Genomic DNA, 25,028 nt, shown 5'->3' with positions numbered 1-25,028 from the left:
TTTTTGCAGAAAATAACTTATCCCATTTGATTATAGATTGGCCTTACCTATCCCATGGTCAATAATTACATATTATTACCTGAAATGAGAATAAGTACGATCATACCATAGATAATTTGAGGGGACCCATGCATGGGATAAAGCATTTAGGAGCTGCATCTGTCCATTAGTAGTACAGGAGGCAGTCCTGGGATAAATTTTATGTTTTTCATCAATAGATCTGAGTTGTGCTTGAGAATAGGCAGGGATGAACTTTGTTTTATGTGGATTTGGAGTCTGTTCAGTAGCAGTGGTATCATCTGCAAAATGTATCTGTCCCTCCAAACCGTTCTGTTAATGCTGGAGAAGAGGGTTAGCTTCCTAGGCCGAGCATTTATGATGCCATTTGACTTGTTGATGTGTAATACATTCATCAGCAATGGATCAGAGGATACCTTGTATGATGGACATAGGTCATCTGTTAGTACTCTGTAGGAAACTGAGCATAATGACAGGGCTTTAAGTCGATCCATGTAAGACATGTTCTTTAGGCCATGTAGCCTTTTAGTAAGGTATCTCTGTGGGTGTTCCAGCTGTTGAATGTGTCTGGACCCAAAGGGGACATTATATTCAATGACTGGCCTAATGATATCAACAAAATTTCATTCATTTATAATATTTCATTCATGCCAATTGTCTGTGAAAAAGTACGTAATGTGGACCTTTTCTCCACAGGCCTCCACTGAAAGTAGGCTTTACCCAGTCAGATTTTCCTGATAATCAAAGGCTAATTAATAAATAAATAAAATATGCTAGCAGGGCAGTATACAGTGTGGTCATCAATTTATTCCAGCATGTGCTACTGTCCTTCTGAGGATAGGTGACCCAAAGCAATGACCCACTGTACATCAGCATTTGTGTTGTACTCAGACATTTGTTACAGACACCTGACTGATGATGTACACAGTGTTTTTTTTTTTTTTTTTTTGCCCTCAGCCGGAGATGATTCTTCAGTGATATTTTGAGAAAAATATGCCCATGTTGGAGGCATTACAAGCATCCCATGGTACTACATCTTGGAATTACCTCAGAGGATGCCTATGTCATGGTATGTAACATCCAGCAACAGAACTCCCTAACCTATCCTGAGGGATAACACACACACTAGTGTTTGCAAATGCCATCCCTTTGGTCTAGGTCTGGATCAACCCACTACCACATCAGGTAATCAAGGCTGTCATTTCATGGAAATAAATGCACTCTAATGGAAGTAATGGTAAATGTACTTAAAACCATTCATCGTTCCTATGTCCTTTTCCTGATCGTGCTACTTTCTGGCATCATAACCAAGACTCTGGACAGTTTTAGTACTGTGCTGTCTGTAGGAATGTGTCTGATTTTTTTTGTTTTTACTCAGCAGCATGATATTCATGGCCAAGTGCAAAAGCACCATGTGTCTGATGTTTTTTTGTTTTTACTCAGCAGCATGATATTCATGGCCAAGTGCAAAAGCACCATTATACATGCCCTGACCATAGATCCATGGCTGCCATCACCAAGTGTGTATGCGTGTCTGCATAGTTGAGTTCACCACCACTACCATTCTAAACCACATAGCACATCCTGTCTTGCTATGGTGCAGCAGTGGCCTACCAAAGAATTTTGGTCTGCACTCTGCATGTCCCACAACAAACTACTTTGATTGTTCAGATGCATGTTGGACATGGTAATGTGGCTCCCCCACAAACCTTGCCAAGTAAGGTAAGTGGCTCCTGAACTGGATGCCAGTGCTATTTAGCCTTGGTTGAAATTAGCTGATTCCTGCATCTTTAGATCATGTGCACGTGAATGGCTGCAGTTGTTCCTCATCTTAAAACCTGCTACTGTTTTGTCACCACCCTGATAAAACAGCAGCCACAGAAACTGCAGGAGATGCCACATTAGTTTTTCTGTAATCATCTTTCTGACTGTACAAAGCTGTTTCACTGCAGTGGTTAGTGTTATTAGTGGCTTTTCCTCTTTTTTAATTTCTTCAAGTGTTTTTGGGTCTCATAATACCTTGACAGGAATGGATCCCATTCCCAAGCCAAAGTATGATTATAGTTCATGAAATTAGTATAGTTTCAAAATTTGATGTTGGCTAGAAATGCTCTTCGCTTTTTGGAACATTCATTTGCTGCCTGATTTTTATCTCCTGCTTTGATTCCCATTCCTGCTTGATGGCGTTATGTTTCAGCTAAACTAAGCAGGGAAGTCATCCTAGACTTATTATCCTCATGTTTCAAAACTTTCACTACGTTTGGGTCTTGTGAGGTCAGAGGTACGTATGCATTCCCACAGTTGCAGCTCTATACATGTAGTCAATTTCGAGGAGTCCCATACCTTCTTCAGAACAGGTAATATATAATCTTGGTATGCACTGATTTTTATAAATCATTTGCGCGTGAAGCATCCTTCTTGTTTTCCTGTCTACCCTATCCAACACCTTTTGGGGCCAGTCAATCACTCCAAAACTGTAAGTTAGGACAAGATGAGCAAATTGATTTATAGCTTGGAATTTATTCCTAGATGTCAGTGTTGTTTTCAGTATTAATTTAAGTCTTCTAAAATATTCTTTACAAAGTTTTATTTGCATTTGTTCATGTTTTATTGTTGATCCTTCATGAGTTCCCAAATGTTTATACAGTCCCTCATGCTCAGGTTCTTTTATATCACATTCTTAACCCAAACCGTTTTCCTGGTGCTGCAGCTTTCTTGCTTTAAAGGTGCCTTTTACACATTTATCAAGACCAAATGGCATTCTTATATCATCTGGAAAAGTTTTGACCACTTGCAGTTGTTCTTTTAGTTCTTCATTTGATGAACTGTACAGTTTTAAATCATCTACAAAAGGAAGATTAGAAGTCTTCACACTTTGTTGATTTCTGTGAGCCAAATTGTAGCCATAACCTAATCTGTTAAATAGACAACTTGATGGATTAAGGACAAAACAAAATAGCAGTGGTGATAGAGAGTCACCTTGGAATATCCCCCTTTTTATTTTTATCCCTGGATTAATAATTAGTCCTTTATCATGGCTTAACTGCAGAGTGGTTTGCCCCAGTTTCATGGTCGCTGTAACGTAATCAATCAGTGTAGGATGTATCTTGTACATTTTTAAGTACTGTTTTATCCATGAATGTGGGATACTGTCAAATGCTTTTCTGTAGTTTATCCATGCCATACTTAGATTTTTCCCCTTTTTACAGTTCTCCATTATGACTTCATTTAACAACAAATGATCCTTTGTTCTTGTATTACCCTTTTGATCTATTGCCATGATTGAGTTTCTAAATGACTATAAATCTATTTATTTATTTATTTGTGCTATTTATTTTACCTTTATTTACTTGGAGTGTCTGACTGGGTGTGAATCTCATTTTCAGCAGAGGCCCAGGGAGAAAGGCTCCCCAGAGATTAGTACAGAAAATACAATTCACACAGCTCCACAGACATTCGTACAGTAAATACAATTCACAAATTAGAGTACAGTACAGATACAGGAAGGTAGATAAAGCAGGGAGTATAAAGTAAATACACATTGTGTTACCAAAAACAATATGGTTGTTGGAACAATTATACAGTTGTGAGGTTACATTCAATGATTATTGCAGTAATCACACATGTATGGGTAAGAAACAGGTAGTAGTTGTTGAAAGTTTTCTTAGAGGATTCAAATTCAGTATTGAACTGTTAAGTGAGTCTACCCAGGGTTGGAACAGTTACATAGCCTCTTTACTCATCCCTCATCAGGCCCACAATTGAGTACAATGCCCCTTTTGGGAATTACCTTACCAGACACCTGCAGCAACTGGAAAGACCCCAAAAGTACCTCACCAAGATCATCAAAGGGCTCAAACAGATGCCATATGATGCCCGGTTAAAGAAACTCCAGCTCTACTCAGTGGCATACCGCCTTCTCTGAGGCGATCTGTGCCTGACGTATAAAGCCATGCCCAACCCAGAATTAATGGACATGCTGCACCTCAGAAAATCCAAATCCCATCGAGCTACACGCTCGAGAGACTTGAACCTCAGCACTGAAATAAATAGGACATGCTGGAGGGACAGATTCATAACCCAGAGGCTCCCTTCACTCTGGAATAAAATCCCAGTCCAGGTTAGGCAGAGTCCCACATTGACTCTCTTCAAGAGGAATCTTGATGAGTGGATGGGAGATCATAGATTTACCCTGGCTATCACTTCTGTGTCACTGTTAGACAGAGGCACAGTATACTAACCTCAAAAAAGGCATAGCAAAATTAATTTAAAATGGGTGGCGAAAGCCAAACACACTCTGGCTAGGCTTATAAATGCCCTAGGGCAGATAGCCTAGTATGAACCTATGAACCTATAACCAAGAACTGTTTAAATGGGACTGGAGGAGTTTTCTGGAAGTATTTTTGTTTTTTGTGGACCTTATATCTATGGTGATGGAATTCCATATCATTGTAACCAAAGTGGAATATAGGGACTCCCCAGAGTTATTGTTGCTTTTAGCTATGTCAGCCAGGGCTTTGTTGATGGATCTTAAAATGTGTCTGTTAGAATAGATATTAAGGAGGCCTAGAAGTGCAGGTACTCTGTCAGGATAATACAGAATTTGGTGGGCTATAGTAAGCTGGTTATATGTGAGTAGGTTGGGTAATTCTAGCCAGGGCAACTACTTGATTGCTGGACAGTGATGTGTCCTGATGGGTGAATCAGTAGCAAACTTAGCTATTTTATTGTAGCAAGTGTTTAGTTTGTTTAAATCTGCTTTGTTTAGTTGATGAGTATGGGGGAGGCATAGAGAAGAGAGGATAATAGGTGTGTTTTTGCGATGGTAGCTTTACTGTTGTTGTTTTTTGCATCTGTATAGAATATATAGAGTATATTGTGAAAGGGGGTAGGGGTCTAAGGCTGTAGTGGGATGGAATATCATTAGCTGTGTTTATCGGGGGATTAAATATTAGTTGAGATTTGGCTAACCAGGTTTCAACAGCAGTAAAGGATTCTTGTGTTAATTCCTGGAGTTGAGGGAGTGTTGGGATGTAGCAGATTAAAGTGGAGTCATACGCATACTGGACTAGAGCGGCATGTCTGGTAGCTTTGTGGAGTTGATTGCTGAATATGTTGAAAAGAAGAGGTCCAAGGATGGATCCTTGTGGGGACCCCCGGGGTGACAGGTAGGAGGGGAGAAAAGGTATTTAACCATTTTACTGATTGTTGGCAGTTGAATAGATAGTCTTGAAACCAGGTTAGAGTGGAATGGCCTAGATTAAGATTGGAGAGAGCATGTAGAAACTTGGGATGGGAGACAGTGTCAGAGGCTTTGGGGAGATCTAGAAATACTGTGGATACCGGGCTACCATTATTTCATTGTTGATTTACTGTGTTGGTAAAGCTAGTTAGGGCTGTGTTAGTATTGTGATTGAAGCGGAATCCATGTTGGGTATGAATTAGGAGATTATTAATGAGGAGTGCATTATTTGGGAGTGTATAAAATTTTCAAGGATTTTAGATAAGGGGGATAGAATGGTAATTGGATGGTAGTTTGATAAATTCACAGAGTCGCCTCCTTTGTGGAGTGGTATAATATATGAAATTTTCCACAAAGAAAAAACTTGTTCTGATAAGCAGTGATTTAATAAGTATAGATACTGGGTAGGAGATGGCTTTGGCTGCAATTTTTAGGTATTCTGCAGGTAACTTATCAGCAGGCAGGGTTGTGGGTTTAAGTCTTTTCAGATATTTATATATAGTGCTAGTTGGGAAAGTTTGTAAGGAGAAGTGGTTTTGGTTTACAGGTACTGTAGATAGGTTTGGATATGAAGTGGGAAAATTATTATTGGTGAGGGCAAGGATGGATTTGGTGAAGTTGGGTGGCAATATTATTCATAGGTTCATAGGTGTGTACTAGGCTAATGACCCGAGAGCCTTTACAAGCCTAGCCCATGGAAGGGTCCTGGCATCATGCCTCCCAACATTAGTTCCCAGTGCCTCTATCAAGTAGATTCACTGGAGTGATCCCCAGGGTGAACTTTTTGTTTCCCATCCACTCACCAAGATGTCTCTTGAAGAGGGCCAGTGAGGTGCTCTGCTTGACATGTATGGGGAGTCTATTCCAGAACATGGGCAGTCCCTGGGTTATGAACCTGTCCCTCCAGCATGTTCTGTTGATTGTTGTAATGAGGTTGAGGTCTCTGGAGTGTGTGGTGCGGAGGGATTGGGATTTCTTTAGATGTAGCATTTCTAACAGAGCTGGGTCAGACACTGCTTTGTAAGTCAAGCCGAGATCAACTCTTAGTAGACGATATGAGACAGAGAATAGCTGGTGTTTTTTGAGTCTGTCCGTGTAGAACATGTGTTTAAGACCTAAGATCCTCTTCGTGAGGTACTTTTGTGGCCTTTCCAGCTGTTGCATGTGTCTAGTGAGGTACATGCCAAATGGAACATTATACTCTATGATTGGCCTAATGAGGGAAGAGTAGAGAGAGTTGATGAGCTCTTTAGGGTTTGTTGATATTAGGGGTGGAGTACTGGTTTTACTTAGTTGTAAGATTTTATAAATGGCGGCCCAGAATTTTTGTGGATTAGTCTTGTATTTGGATTGGATTTCTATATAGTGGTTCCTTTTGCAGCCCTAATTTGTTTTTTGGCTTTATTTCTTAGCTCCTGGTATGTCTGTCTACTACTTTGAATTTTATTTTGACGGCATGAGTCCCAGGCTTTGTCTCTTTGTTTTAGAAGTAGATGGGTGTCTCTGGTCATCCAGGGGGCATTTAGTCCTAACAGTTCTGATAGGAGCTAGGTGTTTAGAATGTTAAGGAAAGTATTATTAAAGTGGTCTACAGCACTATCCAGGGGAGAAATGATAGAGGTCTCCAGTTGCAGACCTCTGATATGAACTCTTGGGTTTTGAAATTCTTTGTATATTGAATTTGTTGGAGGTTGGAAGATTTTAATGGATTTACTTGGTGTCTAATTACATAGGTGGGTAGCTGATTGCTGAAGATGTCTGGGAGGGAGCCTGAAAGGTAGAATTGATGTGGTCTGTTGGTGAGGATCCATTCTAGGATGGACTCCTTTTTTGATGATTTATCTACTCATGTTGTGGTATTGATTAATTGAGTGAAGCCATGTAGATTAACATGGTTAGTGGGGTGGAGTGAGTCACAGGAGGACCAGTCGATATTGACATCACCTAGTATGATTGTTTCTTGGGGAAGCTTTTGGGATGCCCAGTCTAAAAGGGGGTGGAGCTTTGAACTAAACCTTCTATTTAATGGGTAAAATAAAACATTTCAGAGATTTATTAGAAAGGCTTACCCAGTCTCTGCTAAACTTTGCACTGAAGGAAAGGTTAGTTTGCTTTTTATTTGTTGTATTTTTTATTAGTTTATTGCTTTTTATATTTTGAATACTGTGATTTGTTTTCTTTACCATGTGTTTCACTTGTATTCTGCTTTTAACTGCATATTAAAACTTCAAAAGAGACCACAGCTCTGTCTCTTGTGAGTCAGGCAGGAATTTCTTCCCACCTACCCTGTTACTATTCTGTTCTTAAATACCACTGTCTTTCTAGTTCCCTCCTCTTATGTTAATTTGACCATATATCTCATTTCCTCTCTGCTTTCACTGGCTTGTGTGAGTAAGCACAAAATTATCATTTTGTGAAATCACTGTCCTTCAACTATTTAAATTTATTGGCCATCCTACTGTATTCCATAGTACCAGAATACAAAAGTGATCACCCCCTTTCAATCTATCTTGCTGTTTTAAAAATAGTGACTCTCCACTAAAACTTAATTTTTTAGACAGGTAAAACTTAAGTTACCTACTTTCACATCTAACTTCTCTAGTGCACACTGCAGTGTTTAGGATAAACATTTTTTTTTTCATCTTACCTTTAAGCATCCCTGTGACTAGCACTTACTCTAATACCTGCTGGAAATCACTAGGAAGCCTTAAATTGATACAAGCACTCAACTCTCATTAATAAGAAGAAATTAATCATAGGCACTAAACAGCCTATAATTGCAAAGTACCTTGCTAAGGGAAGGGAAAACAGCTCCTGTACTTTTCAAAAAAAAAGCACCAAACCAGGCATGTCCAAGGGTCAGCTTCCGGTGATTTCTCCTGTCCACCTGGTGAATCTGGGCATACTGGGGCAATGCAGCAATTGCCTCATGTACACAGACAACCCTCTCCTCCTACCACCCAACACTACAACCTGTGAGAGATGCACTTACATAGCCAAACCACCAACACCCACTGATAGCAACACTAAATCCACATATGTGGAGGCCCTTAACTGTAACCTGCCCAAGCAACAAGGACCTCCGAAGCTGAAACACAAACAAACACCAGTCACAACCAAAGTGTCACATAGCTCACAACACCGGTGTGCCAGCCAGCAACATCCCCTAAGGTAAGACAACGTACCTAACACTTTAGTCATAGGTGACTCTATAGTCAGGCACACTGATGTCCCACTCACCAGGCTGAACAAGGAGAAAATTACAGTCAGCTGCCTGTTGGGTGCCAGGATCCACCACATAACGCATGCACTCAAGTCACTCCACAACAAGTACAAATATGACTCTGTAATTGTCCATGTTGGAGTGAATGACTTGAGACGTACCTCCCTGGGCTACATGAAAAGAGACATGGAAGAACTTTCAGATCATGTGGCCCAGGCAGGTATGACCGTAGCCCTGAGTAGCATCCTGCCTTCGCCCAGAATGATACCACAATATAAGGACAAAATGATTGACTTCAACAATTGGCTAAGCTTCTGGTGTCATTCAAAGGGGGATTCAGTATCTGTCTGCCTGGGACAACATGATCGACAGACCACGATGCTTTGCCAGAGATGGTCTGCACCTGTTGCCCCTGGGATTCAGGTTACTAGCTAAGGCTCGTACCACCCCTATAGTGCCTTTTTTAGGCAAAGTTCAAAGGACAAAACCACCACCGTAACAGGTACAAGCATGCAAAATCTGAAGGTAATGCTACTCAATGCTAGAAGTCTAAACCTCAAAATGCACACTCTCAAGGAACTCCTAAAAATGGAGAACAACGATATCTGTGCAGTAACTGAAACCTGGTTCAAAGCTCCAGAGAGCACCCCTGCAATACCAGGCTACAACTCCTACCATGCTTTAAGGCCACCAGACCAGGATCGAAACTCTAAAGGTGGAGGAGTGGCCATATTCACCAAGGATATTCAAACCACCAGGCTAGTTGCCCAACACAATACGTCTGAAATTCTCCAGGTGCAACTAACACTAGGTAAGACTGCAATCCAAATTGTAGCTTGCTACAGATCCCCCACCATGCCCCAAGATTCTCACTACTCCTTTCTAAACATACTGGAAAATATTAAGATACAACCAAACACCCTAATACTGGGTGATTTCAACTACCCTGCCATTAACTGGGAAAACTACTCGTGTATCAACACCTTTGCCCAACAGTTCTTAGAATTCATAAATTCCAATGCCCTGGATCAACTAATCCCTAAACCTGGTAATTACCAACATGAGAAATCGATGCTCCACACCTATGGTCACCCCCTTGTTGGTCAGGTCAGACCATAAGCTAATCACCCTTAACATCCACATCACACCCCCACTCCCCAGTAAGGAACCCTCCATAAAAAAATTCTCCAAAGCCATCTTCAAGCTAGTCAGAAGTGACAAACTTCATGACACCCATGCAGACGGGAATTGAATGTTCGACTGCTGAGTCCTACACTAAGGTACTGTACAAGCACATCCACTCATGCATGAATCATGCAGTCCCAAATAGAACCAAGATGCTCTCCTCTAAAAAAAGGAAGCCAATCTAGTGGTCCCCTGCCATAAACAAACTTTACACCAAAAGGAAGAAACTTGTTGCAGAAAAGAGGAAAATCCCACAATGCAAAAAAATTCCCTTCTCTTACCATCTTCAGTAAGAAGCTGAGATCCCTCGTAAAATCCTCCAAAGCTAGTTAGGAAAATAAAATTGCCAAAGATTCCAAAGACAGCCACATAGCATTCTACAACTATGTCAAGAATCTAAATGGCAATTCTCAGATTTTCTTTGAGCTACAACAGAATGGCATTGAATATACTGATCCCAAGGATATTGCCAATATCCTGGCAGATCGATTCAGTGCCAACTTCACCCCCCCCTCACCCTCTAAATGGCCCATCTCAATACCGGAAGATTGCCAAATTCTGGTAATAACGGCCACACAGGTAAAAAACGCACTCTCCAAAGCTAAGAATGCAGCATCCATGGGACCAGATGACATCCCGGGCTGTGTACTACATGAACTACAAAATGAACTGGCACCTCACCTAAGTGTCATGTTTAATCATACCCTCACCTCAGGGTTCGTGCTTACTGAGAGATGCACAGCTACAGTTATCCCACTCCACAAGGAGGGATCCACCTTGGATCCCGGGAACTACCGCTCCATCAGTCTGACGAGCCTGTTCTGCAAGGCCATGGAACATGTTATCATGGAACTTATAAACAAAGATATTGGCAACCTTCAAACACTGGACCCCATCCAGTTTGGGTTCGTGAATGGCCGATCTTTTCTCCTGAACCTGATTGACTTCTTCGAATCGGTCTCCAGAGCCGTGGATGAGGGTAAGGCAGTCCACACAGCCTATCTGGACCTCACCAAGGCCTTTGACACCATCCCCCACTCTGGAATCATACATACACTTACTAAGCTGGGCATTAATCCCTGCGTCACTCAATGGGTTGTCAACTGGCTTACTGACAGAACCCACACTGTAAAAGTAGCTGACTCCAAATCCAGCTCCAGACAAGTGACAAGTGGAGTACCTCAGGGTTCAGTCCTGGGACCGCTCTTGTTTGGCATCTACTTCTGTGAAGTACAGGCCAACGCTAAGGGACTCTGGCTAACAAAGTTCGCGGATGACTGAAAACTGGGAGCCTTTATTGAATCCCCAAATTATTTGGATACTTTACAAAAGGGCCTTACAGAAACAGATGTTTGGTGCCAGAGCCATGGGCTTAAGCTCAATGCCAAGAAATATATAGTTATCTCCTTTGGGAAAAAACATGCACCTGTGAATTACCACATAGGTGGCAGTACACTAAACACCGAAAGTGTGATAAGAGACTTAGGGGCACAGGTGGACAGTGGTCTCACCTTCAATAACCACATCGCCACAACAGTCAGGAAATCCTTCTATGTGCCACACCACATCACTAAGGACTTTTCATCCAGAAAAAAGGAGGTCATTGTCCCACTGTACTCATCCCTCATTAGACCCATTATAGAATACAACGCCCCATTTGGTATGTACCTCTCAAGACATCTGCAACAACTGGAAAGGCCGCAGAAATACCTCACTAAAAGACTCACAGGCCTAAAGCAGATTCCCTATGCTGACCGCCTTAAAAAACTCCAGCTATACACTGTTGCATATCGTCTACTCAGAGGCGATCTCTGCTTAACATACAAGGCCATGTCAAACCCAGAGCTGTTGGTCATGCTACATTTAAAGAAATCCCAATCCCTCAGAGCCACATGCTCCAGGGATCTAAACCTTATCATCACAATAAACAAAACATGCTGGTAGGATAGGTTCCTGGCCCAGAGACTTCCCAGACTCTGGAATAGACTGCCCTTACATGTCAAGCAGAGTGCCTCCTTGGCCCTCTTCAAAAGTAACCTTGACAATTGGATGGGAGAAAGGAAATTCCCCCTGGGGATCACATCAGTCCCCCTGCTAGGCAGGAGTCCAGGGAAGTGAATAGTGTGGGAAGAGATAGCCAGGGAATTGTTGTGGCTAGGCTTGTATAGGCCCTAGGGCTGATAGCCTAGTACCAACTTATGAACCTAAAATGGATTCTACAGTTTTAATGTTATTGCTGGGGGGGTATGTACATACCAATTAAGTATAGGTGTGTTATGGAATTAATTTTTAGTTTGGTGAGGATAGTTTCTGCATTATTGTATTTGGATTGGTCATTGAGGAACATTTCAATGGTCAGGTTATTTTTGAAGAAGAGAGCTTTGCCACCACCTCTTTAAGATGTCCTGTCTTGTCTAAGTACATTGTAACCAGGTGAGCAAATTCATTGTCATTGTTAAGTGATTTTAGCCAGGTTTCAGTGAGAAGGACTATGTCAGGGGAGTAGAGGGCCAGGGTAGCATGTAGTTGTGGTATTTTGTTCAGCAGGCTTCTTATGTTTATGTTGATTATAAGGAGGTCAATGGATTTTCTGGAGTAGTTTAGGATGTTATTTGTATTGGATTTAGGGCCAGGATTTGGGTGCACATCTCTGCTAAGTATGATTTGGGATGATATTTTTTAGGTATTTTATTATGGATGTAGAAATGCAGTTGTTTAATTGGTGATGGGGTACTTTGAATGTGGCAAGGTCAAGGTTTGAGATGTTATAGATAGAGGGTGATATTGGCAGTAAGGTTGGTTTCTCTTGCATATGGGTTGAAGAGGCTGGGGATTTATTTTGAAAGCTTGTGCTGTCATTATGATGCTAGGAGGTTAAGTGTGTTGTAATAGTGAGGCTTTTTATTATTATAAAGGTTAGGGGCAATATTTTGTTCTTATAGAATGATAGTGCATTGAAGGGAATAGTTGTTAGGTATCCTTGCAGGAGTAATTAAGAGTTTTTGTCTGTCTGGTGTTTTTGTAGGGTGTGATTGGTGTAAGGAGGTTGTGTTGGATGTCTTAGAATGAAGAGATTGTACAATGTGTGTATGACGGTGCAAGTCACATAAAGTGAAAAAGGTGGAAGTGAGAGTGAGGTTTTGAGTGAGTGGTTAGGTAGGTATAAAGGTCAGGAGCCTGGGGGTGGGTGGGACTGGAGATAGGGTAGGGGAACAGAGTGAGCCCAAGCGTAGCGAGGGTGAATGGAGCAGACTGGCCCAGGCAAAGTGGAGATTAATTCAGAAAAAAAAAAAAACAGCCAGAAATCAGGTAAGTGTTTTGAACTGAAATACCAGGTGAGAGAGACAGAAAAGGTGGGGGGAGTAGGCTGAGAAGATAGTGACAAATGTAGGGTGAAAGAAGAAGGTAGAATGAAGGGATAGAAACCATAAACTCTGTTGGCATCAATTCCAGTGTATAATTTATATGTCGTTGGAAGGCACATTATAGGTCTATAATTTATATGATAGCTTGCACATTCGCTCTTAAGTAGGAGTATTGGTTTTCCTGTTGTTATCCAGGCTGGTGTCTGTTTGGGGTGCACATACAATTGGTTCATCATGGCTAAATCTTCATGTAAAGATGTTAATACTTTTAGCCAGAAGTTAGGTACTGCATCTGAGCCTTTGGTTTCCAATTGGGAGCTTTTCTTAACTTTGTTCAAATATGTCCTGCCATTTCTACATCCCATTTCATGTCCTGTACATTTGAATTTCGTATTCTTTCTTTTACTTCTACTTTTAACCAGAAGTTAGGTACTGCATCTGGGTCTGGGGTTTTCCAGTTAGGAGCTTTTCTTAACTTTGTTTCAATATCTCTGGCTGTTACTTCGTCCAATTTCATATCCTGTACATTTGAACTTCTTATTCTTTCTTTTACTTGTTCCGCAGGATCTTCATAGATATTTCTCCAAAATGTATCTATTTCTTCTGTTTTTAGTGGTATTTCAATTCCTTTCGCCTTGTTTCCCAGTTCTCTATAAAAACTTTTTTGGGCCATCAATAAATTGCTTATTATTTAATTTTATTTATATTATCTGCCTATCTTGTAAGTTTTTCTGCATGTGCCTATATTTTTAGTTTATTATTTGCGACAGTGCACAATAGATCCTGATCTGTTCTGAAACTGCACATTGCTTTTATCATGTCTGTCTTTCTGAGTATTTTTGTTGATCTGTTCTCTCTTCAATATTCTTCTAACAGTAGTAATTCTTGCCTTAATTGCTTTATAGTTTTCTCTATTTGATGGCATTCGATTTCTTCCCTTCCTTTCCCTTACTACCCTGTGTTTTTGTGATAAGACTTTATCTGTTATTAATTTACCTGCACAGTAATATATCCTGTTTACTTGTGTTATATCACATGAATCTGTATAGACAGTCCTAACTACTGTGTTCATTGATTTTATTAAGCTTCTAGCTTATTGGGTTGTATTGACTTTCTGTAGTCTATTTCTTTCATTGATCTTAATATGTCTGTCCATCTGTATTAAATCAAGCAACTCTTCTCTTAGGTCATTTTCGTCTAAGTTGAAGGCATATTCTTTGTTCTCGCTTTCCTGTTGTATTCTATAGAAAGTTCCAGAGCATGTTCCTGTGCCACATTGTCTTCATTTTCATCCTGTGTCTTCCTTTGCTCTTCCATGTGATACCTCACTGGCCTCACTCCACAACATTGACTGCATTAGAGTTACCACAGTTTCCAGTTTCTCCCCTTACTGTGCAACTCCAACTGAACATCTGTACTGGTTTCCTGTGGAAGGCTCCAAAGTATCTTCATATGGCAACTGATCAGATGTTTCTCGCTCAGCTGGTTTCTCCTTAATTTTGGGATTCATTGCTCTACCTGGCTGTGGTGTTTTCTGAGTTAGATTTTGTACACTAAATCCTTCACTTCAAAGGTATTCCCTAACCTCAGTTTATATTTTTCCATTACTAGTCCTCTTTTCTATGATTCTTCTTTGTTTTCTTATTTTTTGTATTGTAAAATTTTCCATGTCTGGATACCTTTGCCTGTATTTCTCTTCAGATATCTTTGGTGATGCTGTTCTTGTTTAGTTTATTTTTGCTTTCTCCTTTGCACAAATATTACACTGTATTAAATCTCTTTTCTTTCCCATGTCCATATTTCTTCTTCAGATGTCTCCTGACCCTCCTGTTTCTTCTTACGTTGGAGACTCATTCCATCATGCTGTGATATAACCTGTGTTAGACTTTCTACATTAAATCTTTCACTTTGCAAGTATTTCATAACTTCAACTTCTATGTTTTTTTTTAACTTCTACTTTACTAATCTTCTGTTCTATGTTTTCTCTTTGTGATCTTATTTTTTATTGTGAAATTTTTTATATCTGGATGCCTTTGCCTGTATTTCTCTTTGAATATCTTTGAAGCTGCCTTTTTTGTGTTGATAAATTTAGGTTTCTCATTTGCATAAATATTGCACCATATCAGATCTTTCTTTCTTTCCCATGTCCATATTTCTTTTTTTACCTTTCAAAAGTCTCTAGATTTTGTTCTTTATATTTTTACACTTCCCCTGATGCTTCTTTTTTCCAAATGGATCAAGGTTTCTTGGTCTATATAATGCTTTTCATAAATATGTTGTGTTAATGAATACACATTTTTATTTGAAGCGTCTGACAGTTTTTCTTGTGGAAGTATTTTTTCTTTACTCTAATTTCTCTCTTGACCTTTTTGTATATCTTCTGTCTGTAAATTCTGGGCTTCTTGCATATTATTAACAATACACAATTCCTTTCCTATCCTCATTAGTCCACTCTGTCCTCTTTATGGCTCTTTTGTGGCCTTTCAATTTTTGTGATTTTTGTGAACTGCTAATTCCTTCTACAGTGGGGAGGCATCCTCCCCATGGGCCCTGCCTAACCCCATTGTAGGAATGTTTCTGTGTCTTAAGGATTCTGCACTGTCATGTTTTCCCATCCTGGCACCAGTGCACCTACCAGGATTTGGCATTTTCTTCCCTGGGTCTTGTGCACCCGGCTATCTTTTTTATTTTTTATCCTACTTCTGTCCATGATATATGCTATTTAAAATACAGCCTACATATCACTGTTGCCTTGGTGAGATTTTGTGAAAAGACTTGAGGATGAATTCAGTTCCAGCAATGCTACTCTCTTATGCTTTCTGACTTACCTCTCCATTAGGATCACATTGTGGCCAATATAATGTGTGTACTGTCACTGAAGATCACGCCAGTCTAATCCATCACATACATTTTTCCAGGATCAAGATCTGTACTGCCTCTGATGCAGGCATTATCTGGTTGTAACTTCACATCTCACATGTTTTGCTAAGATTTCCTACTTCTTATTCCTTTCACAGTCCTGGAAGCTCAGTAAGTTACTTTCCCTTTTCTATTGCTAAGTTTTTAAGTCTATCTTTTGTGATTAAATTTTCTGATTCCAGATAATAGGGCACATATATTATTAAAATCTCTTTCACAAAGTGTGAATGCAAATATGAATGTGATTCTCAGGGACGCATCCTATTTAATTTGTTCATTAAATGGACCCTTCTCAACAATGACCAGGGCCATTGGTAAAAAAAATAGTTTTGCCCTTGGGAAGAAAAATAAAAAAAAAAGTAGGAAAAAGTTCCTGCAGTGTTGCCATAATGCATTTGCTACCACTGTTACTATATTCTAGTATGGATGCCTGTTGAAACTCGGGGGACTAATAATTGTGATCCTTTGCAGAGCAAAAATTTATGTGGATTAGGGGAATATATAATAATTCTGGGATTGCAGTATCGTGGGAGTATTCCCCATATTTCAAGGAGCAACAGTCTTAGAATAAATATATGTATAAAAAGTGGGTGTGTGAAGCAAAGCTTTTCCATGTCAAGGGTATGGGGGGGCTTACTTCAAGAGATGTAGGGCAGCAAAATTCCTTATGCAGAAATGCTTTAAAAGTGTAACAGTGACAATGAGAATTTACTGTTCTTTTTTTTTCTGTTTTCTTTTTTTTTTTTTTTCCAAAGTGGCAGTTTTATTGTTACCACATTTGAATCATTAACATTGTAGGGGCTCTTACCTCTGATAGGGAGCCACATCTGTACATGTAGTTACTCATTTATTATTCTGCAGTGTTAGTAACACAACAGGAAGCGTACTCACCATTGGTGCAGAAAGTTGTGGGTTCTAGACCCAGTCCCGGTATATCTGTTTCTGATACTGCAGTACAGCATAAGGGGGGTACTACACTCCTGAGAGTGTTGTCCTTTGGATGAGATGTTAAACCAGGATCCCGTCTGCTTGAGTTGGTTGGTAGCTCTTGGGGATGTAAAATATCCTAGGCAACATTTCCCACCAGTAGTACAAATGTCACCCCTTTGTTAACCAGGTTAGTTCTACTGAAAAGAGTCTGTTAGCCTAGTAGGACTAACCTGGTTAACAAAGGGTAAACAAAGTAAATAAATATTGAATATTAAACAATGCTAACACAGTAATTAGTATTTGCAGTTTGCACATAGTTCACTAAATGTTGCAGAGTTGCTTTCTAACAAATTCTTCATAGTCCAAGAATTATACCCACTGGAAGATACATACAGAAATGAAAAGAATATAACAGGCCTGTTTCTTGCTGTAGAAGAGGGCTAGTTGACATTATTAAATTATCACCTTAGCAACTAAAACTTTCCTATATTCTTATCACTGCAGCAATAGTATGTGTTTCGGTAGATATAACTATGACCTGCTTTGTCAGTCACCCAGCAAATACTAATATTTCCTTAGCAGTAACCAGGATTCCAATACTGTATTATGCTGTGGCCCATTTTATGTTATACATGGTCTTGCCTTATGTGACTTCTGCACTCAGCTGCAGTAATCAAGGAGCCTAAATCCTCACCACTGACACTAGAGAGGGACGTTCACTTGGAACAAAAATGGATACACCCAGTATTTCAGATGCAGCGCTCTACATCAAGCACAATTTCCCTTAAAAGCACACACGGAACACACACAGTCCGAGGTCTGGATTTCTCTGTCTGTCTCCCTGCAGGTCCCCAGTAAGATTCCCCACTGGCACAGCTATAGAGTTGAGACCTCAGACAAGTGTCCAAACCAAGTTCTCCATCACTCTGCCCGTGAAACCAGTGCTCCATGCCCCTGCTCCAAGCAGCTGACGCGCACACACACACACACACACACACACACACACACACACACACACACACACACACCTGGGAAAGGCTGGCACAGATTTACTAGCTATGCCCTCCTGCCCAGACTATAAGGTAGTTACACCACCACCAGACACGCCAAAGCCAGCTACTGTAAGGCTCTTGCAAGGGTACCTAATTATACTGAGTGAAATTAATGTTAATACAAATGGTAATGCTGACCAAACAGCAAGGCTTTCAGGAGTGGCCACATTGTCACTGAATAAATACAAGTGCTCTCAAAACTTAAAATATTCTCTAAAGGACCAGCCACAATGAAAAGTTTAAATGTATTTAATAATACATAATAAAAGAACATGAAAATACTAAATATCTATTTACATAAACACCAGAGTTTCATTCACAGGAAATATTAAAATAACAGACAAATATATTCACACAGATACAGAAAAACAGTACTTAACTAATCTCACTGTATTTTCCTGACTGATCTAAATAATTAGTATTCCCTGGTCACTTACTAGAGCAAGGCAAGTTGAAGTAGGAAAGGGGTCCTTCTCTTTCAGGTTCCAAAAGCAGACTGCAATGAGACTTCAGTCTCACCTAGTATTAAAATATAATTTTTAGTGATGGATTAGAGAATGACATGACATCACATGCTTCTGGTCATCTGAGTTGTAGTTCTCATGCTACCTCCCTTGGCTAGAAGCTGTCTGGATTTAGCACATATGTGTCAATAATACACAAACACACAGAGCCTTGCTAAGATCTGTTGCAGCTCTTGGAAGTCATAAAACAATTTCAAACATCCACCCTTCCATAGTAGCAATTAGTTCACCCCAAAGACAATGCAGAAAGCTTCCTAGTAGAGATGTTTTGTCTGGCTCCATTGAGAACTGTAAGATACAATCTTTATGGCCTAAGCTAGGTAATTTAATTTCAAAACATTTTCAAAGTTAGGTGGATTGAGATTAACCTCTTCTCTTCCATTCTCCTCTGTTAAAACATATACATTTAGACAGTTACAGTAATACATGTATATTCATTTTTTCTGTCCATCAGGGCACACTGTTGGTACATTTTTAACACAAGCAGCTTTACAAGTAAATTTTCAGCATCTGTACAAATCAATTTGACATACAAATGACATTCTTTACAAAATTCAATCTAGCTGTACTGGCATATGTTACACATCCACTACCCTACTTCTCCTGGCATAGCTGGCAGTACCTCGCATCATCACACCTTAATCCATGCCATTTTGTTTTTTTTCTGTATAAATTATGCTGTGACCCATAACATTTTACACAGAATCTTGCCACATTCCATTCCGTTTATTTATTTATTTTTTTTATTTCTAAAGTTGACTGCAACCAAAATGAACATTTGATTTAATCCTGGTCACTTTTGGTGATTTCTTTTCGACAAGTAGTCTCCTAACAAACTTGAGCTCCTCCTCTTAGGTTCATAGGTGTTTACTAGGCTAATGACCACAAGGGCCTTTTTAAGCCTAGCCTTGCTTCCTAAAACAAACATTTTTTAGTATTTTTCTCCTGCACAGACCCAGTCTGATCTAGTCTAGCTGCCTTGGTAGGTCATGTTAAATCTAGCCAATTTCTTTTAAGTATGAGAATCAAACCCTGTACCTTGTGTATGTGAGGTAAACATACTAACCATTATGTCAACTCTCCCAACCTCTATCCTATAATACTCTGCTGTAAGGAGATACTCCAGATCTTGTTGCCTGCATTGCAGCTTTGACATCTTCAAAACAAGCGTAATTTTTCCCCACTTAAGCATTATAGAAGAGCTCACAAAATTAGGTATAAAACCTTTTATTACCCATTCGATAGCCAACTGTCTCACTGATAGGACCTAGGAGGTCAAAAAGAGGTGAGGCCACCTCCAGCAAGGGACCAGTCACTAGTGGAGTCCCCCAGGGCTTGATACTGGGCCTGTTACTTTTTGTCATCTATTTCACTGAAATGGAAGCAAATGCTGGAGGTTTATGGCTAACTACATTTGCAAATGATTACACTCTGGGGGTTATCATCAACTCCCCTGCAGACACTAGCATACTTCAAGAAGCCCTATCTCTGACTAACAAATGGTGCCAAAGCCATGGTCTTAAACTCAGTGGTAAAAATGCATAATTGTACCCTTTGTGAAGCTATGATTACCATGTTGAGATTATGCCCGTAAGAGTCAACCCAGTGGTCAGGGATCTGGGTATGCACGTAGACACTAGCCTTACATTCAACCATCACGTGGCCACAATGGTGGGAAATCCTTTTATGTTGTGCAACTTATAAATAAGGGCATGGAATTTAGGTCCAAAGAGGTCCTATCCCACTGTGCTCAACACTTATCAGACTAGTCAAAGTGTGTAATACTCCCTTCAGTATGTACCTGACCAGGCATTTGAAGCAGCTAGAGCAACCTCAAAGGTTCCTTGCGAAAAGAATACAAGCCTTAACAAACCTACCTTACACAGATCACTTTAAAGCTTTTTCCCTGTACTCAAGTCTCCTATAGATTGCGGGGGGGTAATTTGAAGTTGGCTTACAAGGCATTCACAAACCTCACACTTATGAATCTCCTGCATATTTTTAAGTCAAACGGTACCAGAAATACAATGTCTTGGGACCTGAATTTTGTCTATGTCTTTAATAGGATATGTTAACGAGACAGATGTGTCCCAGAGATTGCCTCTCCTGTGGAACAGGCTTCCCATCCATGTGGAGCTGAGTTCATCTGTTACCCAGTTTAAGCACAAGCTAGTCAAGTGGCATGGGAATTGGAAATTTACACCAGGCCTGGCACTCGTATCCCTTATGAACAGAGGTAGCCTATAAATGCATAGCCCTCGGTGTCCTATTTTGACACAGGATGTCATTATTATTTTGGAAAAACTTGGTTAGGCTTAGAAAGGTCCCCTGGGTTGTTCGCCTAATAACAATCTATGAATCTGTAAGTGTTTAGGGATGTTTTTCTTGTATTTTATTAAGGTAAGCTCAGTTGCAGAGATGATTAGCTGGTTTTGGTTGATTCTGTAGCCATACCAAGCTGAAATATAAGTATACTTTTTTGCACTTGATCTGTTTCAGTGATAGTTAAAACTGTACTGAATTTTTTATTTGCTTTATTTAATTTTGCTGTCTGCATTTTGTTTCTCAGGGTTATAGGTTCACAGGTAGGTATTAGGCTATCTGCCCAAAGGCATTTATAAGCCTAGCGGGAATGTGTTGGCTTTCGCTGCCCCCTTAGATTAAATCCCTGTGCCTCTGTCTAGCAGAGCCAATGAAGTGATCCCCAAGGTAAACTTTCTGTTCCCCATCCACTCATCAAGGTTTCTGTTGAAGAGTGTTAGTGAGGAGCTCTGCCTAATGTAGATTGGAATCTTGTTCCAGAGCATGGGAAGTCTCTGGGACAGGAATCTATCCTCCAGCACGTCCTATTTATTGTTGTGGTGAGGTTTAGATCCCTAGAGAGTGTGGTTCGAGGGGATATGGTTTCTTTAGGAGGAGCATGTCCATCAATTCTGGGTTGGACATGGCCTTGTATGTCAGGCAGAGATCACCTCTGAGTAGGAGGTATGCAACCAAGTACAGCTGGAGTTTCTTCAGTCGAGTTGCATAGGGCATCTGTTTGAGGCCAGTGATCCTCTTGGTGAGGTACTTCTGTGGTCTTTCCAGCTGTTGCAGGTGTCTTGTAAGGTACAAATGGGGCGTTGTACTCTATGATGGGTCTGATGAGTGATGCGTAGAGGGGCACAATGACCTCTTTTGATCTGGATGCAAACCCCTTTGTGATTAGGTGGGCCACATAGAAGGATTTTCTAACAACTTTAATGTGATTATCAAAGGAGAGATTACTATCTACTTGGGTCCCCAGATCCCTTATTACGCCTTCCATATTTAGGGGGCTACCCACCTATGTGGAAGTTTGTGGGTACTTTGTTTTTTCCAAAGGGGATGACTGTGCACTTTTTGGCATTTAGCTTGAGGCCATGGTTTTGACACCAGGCATCTGTCTCAGTGAGACCCTTTTAGAGGATGTCTGTGTCTGAGTCAGTTATAGCCCCTAGTTTGCAGTCTTCTGCAAACTTGGTCAGCCATAGTCATCCTGTGCTTGCCTGTACCTCTGAGAAGTATATGCTGAACAGGAGGGGTCCTAGGACTGAGCCCTGGGGAACGCCATGCCACTTGTAACTGGTTTGGAGTCCGATCTAGCTCCAGCAACTCTTGCCATGTGTGTTCTGTCCATGAGCCAGTTGGCAACCCATCTCATGATGTAGGGGTTTATGTTCAGGCTAGTGAGCTTGTCTATAATACCAGAATGGGGAATGGTGTCGAAGGCCTTTGCGAGGTCTAGGTAGGCTGTGTGGACCACCTTTCCCTCATCCATAGCCTTGGTAACTGTCTCAAAGAAGTCCACCAGGTTTAGGAGGCATGATCTGCCCTTAACAAAGCCGAACTGGGTAGGGTCCAGTGTTTGGAGGTTCCCAATGTCTCTGTTAATGAGATCCATGATGATGCGCCCCATAGCCTTGAAGACCAAGCTAGTCAAGCTTATAGGGTGATAGTTCTTGGTGTCTTTTGTGTCTCCACCTTTCTGGAGTGGAATAACTGTTGCTGTGCGCCACTCTCTGGACACGTAGCCTGTGGAGAGACTGAGTTTGAACAGTGTGTTTAGGTGAGGGGTTAGTTCATCTTTGAGCTTGTGTAGGATGCAGCCTGGGACACCGTCCGCTACCATTGATGCTGTGTTTTTGGCTTTGGAGAGGGCTTTTTTAACCTGAGTGTCTGTGATTTCAGGGGCATTACATTCTCCTGGTATGGCTATGGGCCCTTTTGGGGGTGAGAGGGGGGTGAAGTTTGCACTGGTTCAGTGTATTTTGTGCCATTCTGCACTAACTCTGAGCAGATCTGCGAATTGCCACTTAGATTCTTGACATAGCTAAACAATGCCTTGTGGTTCTCTTTGGAGTCCTTGGCAATTTTTCTTTTGAAGCTAGCCTTGGATGATTTTATGAGGGATTGTAGTTTCTTGCTGGTACTGATCAGGGATGTCTTTCCTTCTTGGGAATTTACTCTTTTCTGTACAGAGTATTGCAGGTAGGTGTGGAAAAAAAGCAGGAGGTAGAGCTAGGGAGGGTGAGGAGAAATGAAGTGTAATATTATTAGCTGGTTAGGTGTAGGTGGTTGGATGGGAGGATGATAGGGGTAGGGGGTGTGTTTAGGGGGTGTGTGTAGGAGGAAGGGAGGAAGTGGGAGTGGGAGTGGATATATATAGCTAGGGTAGCTAGAGGGGGGGGGGGGGGGGGGCAGGGAGGGGCAGGGGCAGGGGAGCGGCGAAGGAGTGAGCTTAGAGAGAGGAGGAGGAGAGCCAATCAGTCAGTCAGTGGAGATAGAGGTCAGTGGAGGGTAAGTTGAGAGAAGAGAAGAAGACAATATTCAATAAAGAGAGAACAAGAGAGAGAGGAGAGGAGGAGTGAGGAGTGCAGAAGCAAGAGAGAGCAGAAGAGTGAAAGCAGCACTGTACTAGTTTCCTCCTTCTGTTGTATAGCTTGTTTGTGGCAGGAGTCCACCAGACTGGTTTCATTTACTTGAAGGAGTGAGTCTTGGTTTTGATTGGCATAGCATGATCCATGCATTCTTGTAGGTGCCTGCAGAGTGCATTAGTAAAGGATTTTGCAGCTTGGGCAGCATTATCCTTTAGCATGGGGGATTTGAAACTTTCCATCTCCATCTTAAGTAATGTGAAGTTTGCTTTTGAAAAGTTTTTCATGGTGGTTTCTTTGACCGGGGCTGGGGGCGGAATGTGGATATCTAGACTGATTAGTTTATGGTCAGATCTAACCAGTGAGGGGTTGACCTTCGGTGTGGAACACCGGTCGCCCATGTTGGTGATGACCAGGTCCAGTATGCTGTCACCTCTGATGGGGATGTTGACCAATTCATCCAGGGTGTTTGAGTTTATAAATTTTAGGAAATGTTGGGAGTGTTAGTACTTGAGTAGTTCTCCCAGTTAATGTTTGGGTAATTGAAATCACCCAATATCCGGGTGTTTGGTAGGACCTTTATGTTTCCCAGTGTTTCCAGAAATGTGGAATGGGGGTCCTGGGACATGGTGGGTGATCTGTAGCAAGCTACAATTTGAATTGCAGTTTACCCAATGTTAGTTGCACGTGGATTATCTCTGAAGCATCGTGCTGTGCCAGTAACCTGGAGGTGAGGGTATCCTTGATGAATATGGATATGCCCCCACCTTTTGTATTTCGGTCCGGGTTTTGTGGCTGAAATGTATGATATGAATTGTAGCCTGGTAGTGTTGGGGTGCTCTCTGGAGCCTTAAACCAGGTTTTTGTTACTGCACATATATCTATTTCTCCATACTGAGGACTACCTCGAGTGCGTGCATTTTGAGGTTTAGACTTCTGGCATTGAGTAGCATTACCCTCAGTTTTTTGTTACTTGTGCTATTTATGGCTGTGGGTTTGTCTTTTGAGCCTTGCCTAAAAAAAGGCACTATGGGAGTGGCAAGAGCCTTGGCTAGTATTCGAAAGCCTAAGGGGTGACAGGTGCAAGCCGTCTCTAGCGAAGCAAAGTGGCTTGTCGAGCGTGTCTTCCCAGACTGACAGACACTGGATCCCCTTTGAATGACACCAGAAGCTTAGCCAATTGTTGAAAATGATAATATTTTCTTTATACCATGGTATCATTCTTTGTGAGGGCAGGATGCTACTCAGGGTCAGTGTCATACCGGCCTGGGCTATGTGATCAGAAAGTTGTTCCATGTCTCTTTTCATGTAGTCCAGGGAGGTATGGCTCAGGTCATTCACACCAATATGGGCAGTGACAGACTCGTATTTGTACTTGTTCTGGAGTGACCTGAGTGCTTGTGTTATGTGGTGGATCATGGCACCTGACAGGCAGCTAACAGTAACCTTCTCCTTGTTCAGCCTAGTGAGTGGGACGTCAGTGTGCCTGACTATAGAGTCACTTATTACTAGTGTGTTGGGTATGTTATTTTGCCTTAAGGGCTGTGATTGTGTTGCACACTGGTTATGTGAAGTATGTGTTGCATGATTTGTGTTGGGGGTGGAGGTTGCTTGGATTTCTGCTTTGGAGGTCTCTGTTGCTTTTGCAGATTTTTATTTAGAGCCTCCGAGTATG

At 41.1% G+C, this 25,028-nt stretch overlaps 1 protein-coding gene across 1 annotated transcript in view; it reads left to right on the top strand.

Annotated features, from left to right (window-relative positions):
• FPGT (fucose-1-phosphate guanylyltransferase) overlaps positions 1–25,028 on the top strand; it is a 279,232-nt gene that overhangs the window by 61,819 nt on the left and 192,385 nt on the right. Inside the window, exon 3 of the mRNA XM_044086835.1 lies at positions 16,051–16,063. Coding sequence (XP_043942770.1) covers positions 16,051–16,063 — 13 coding nt within the window. The remainder of the gene's footprint in view (positions 1–16,050; positions 16,064–25,028) is intronic.

Source organism: Protopterus annectens, chromosome 10.part0 (genome assembly GCF_019279795.1).
Source record: "Protopterus annectens isolate FY-2018-M chromosome 10.part0, PAN1.0, whole genome shotgun sequence".
Taxonomy (NCBI): Eukaryota; Metazoa; Chordata; order Ceratodontiformes; family Protopteridae; genus Protopterus; species Protopterus annectens.
This window is presented reverse-complemented; position numbering and strand designations above follow the sequence as displayed.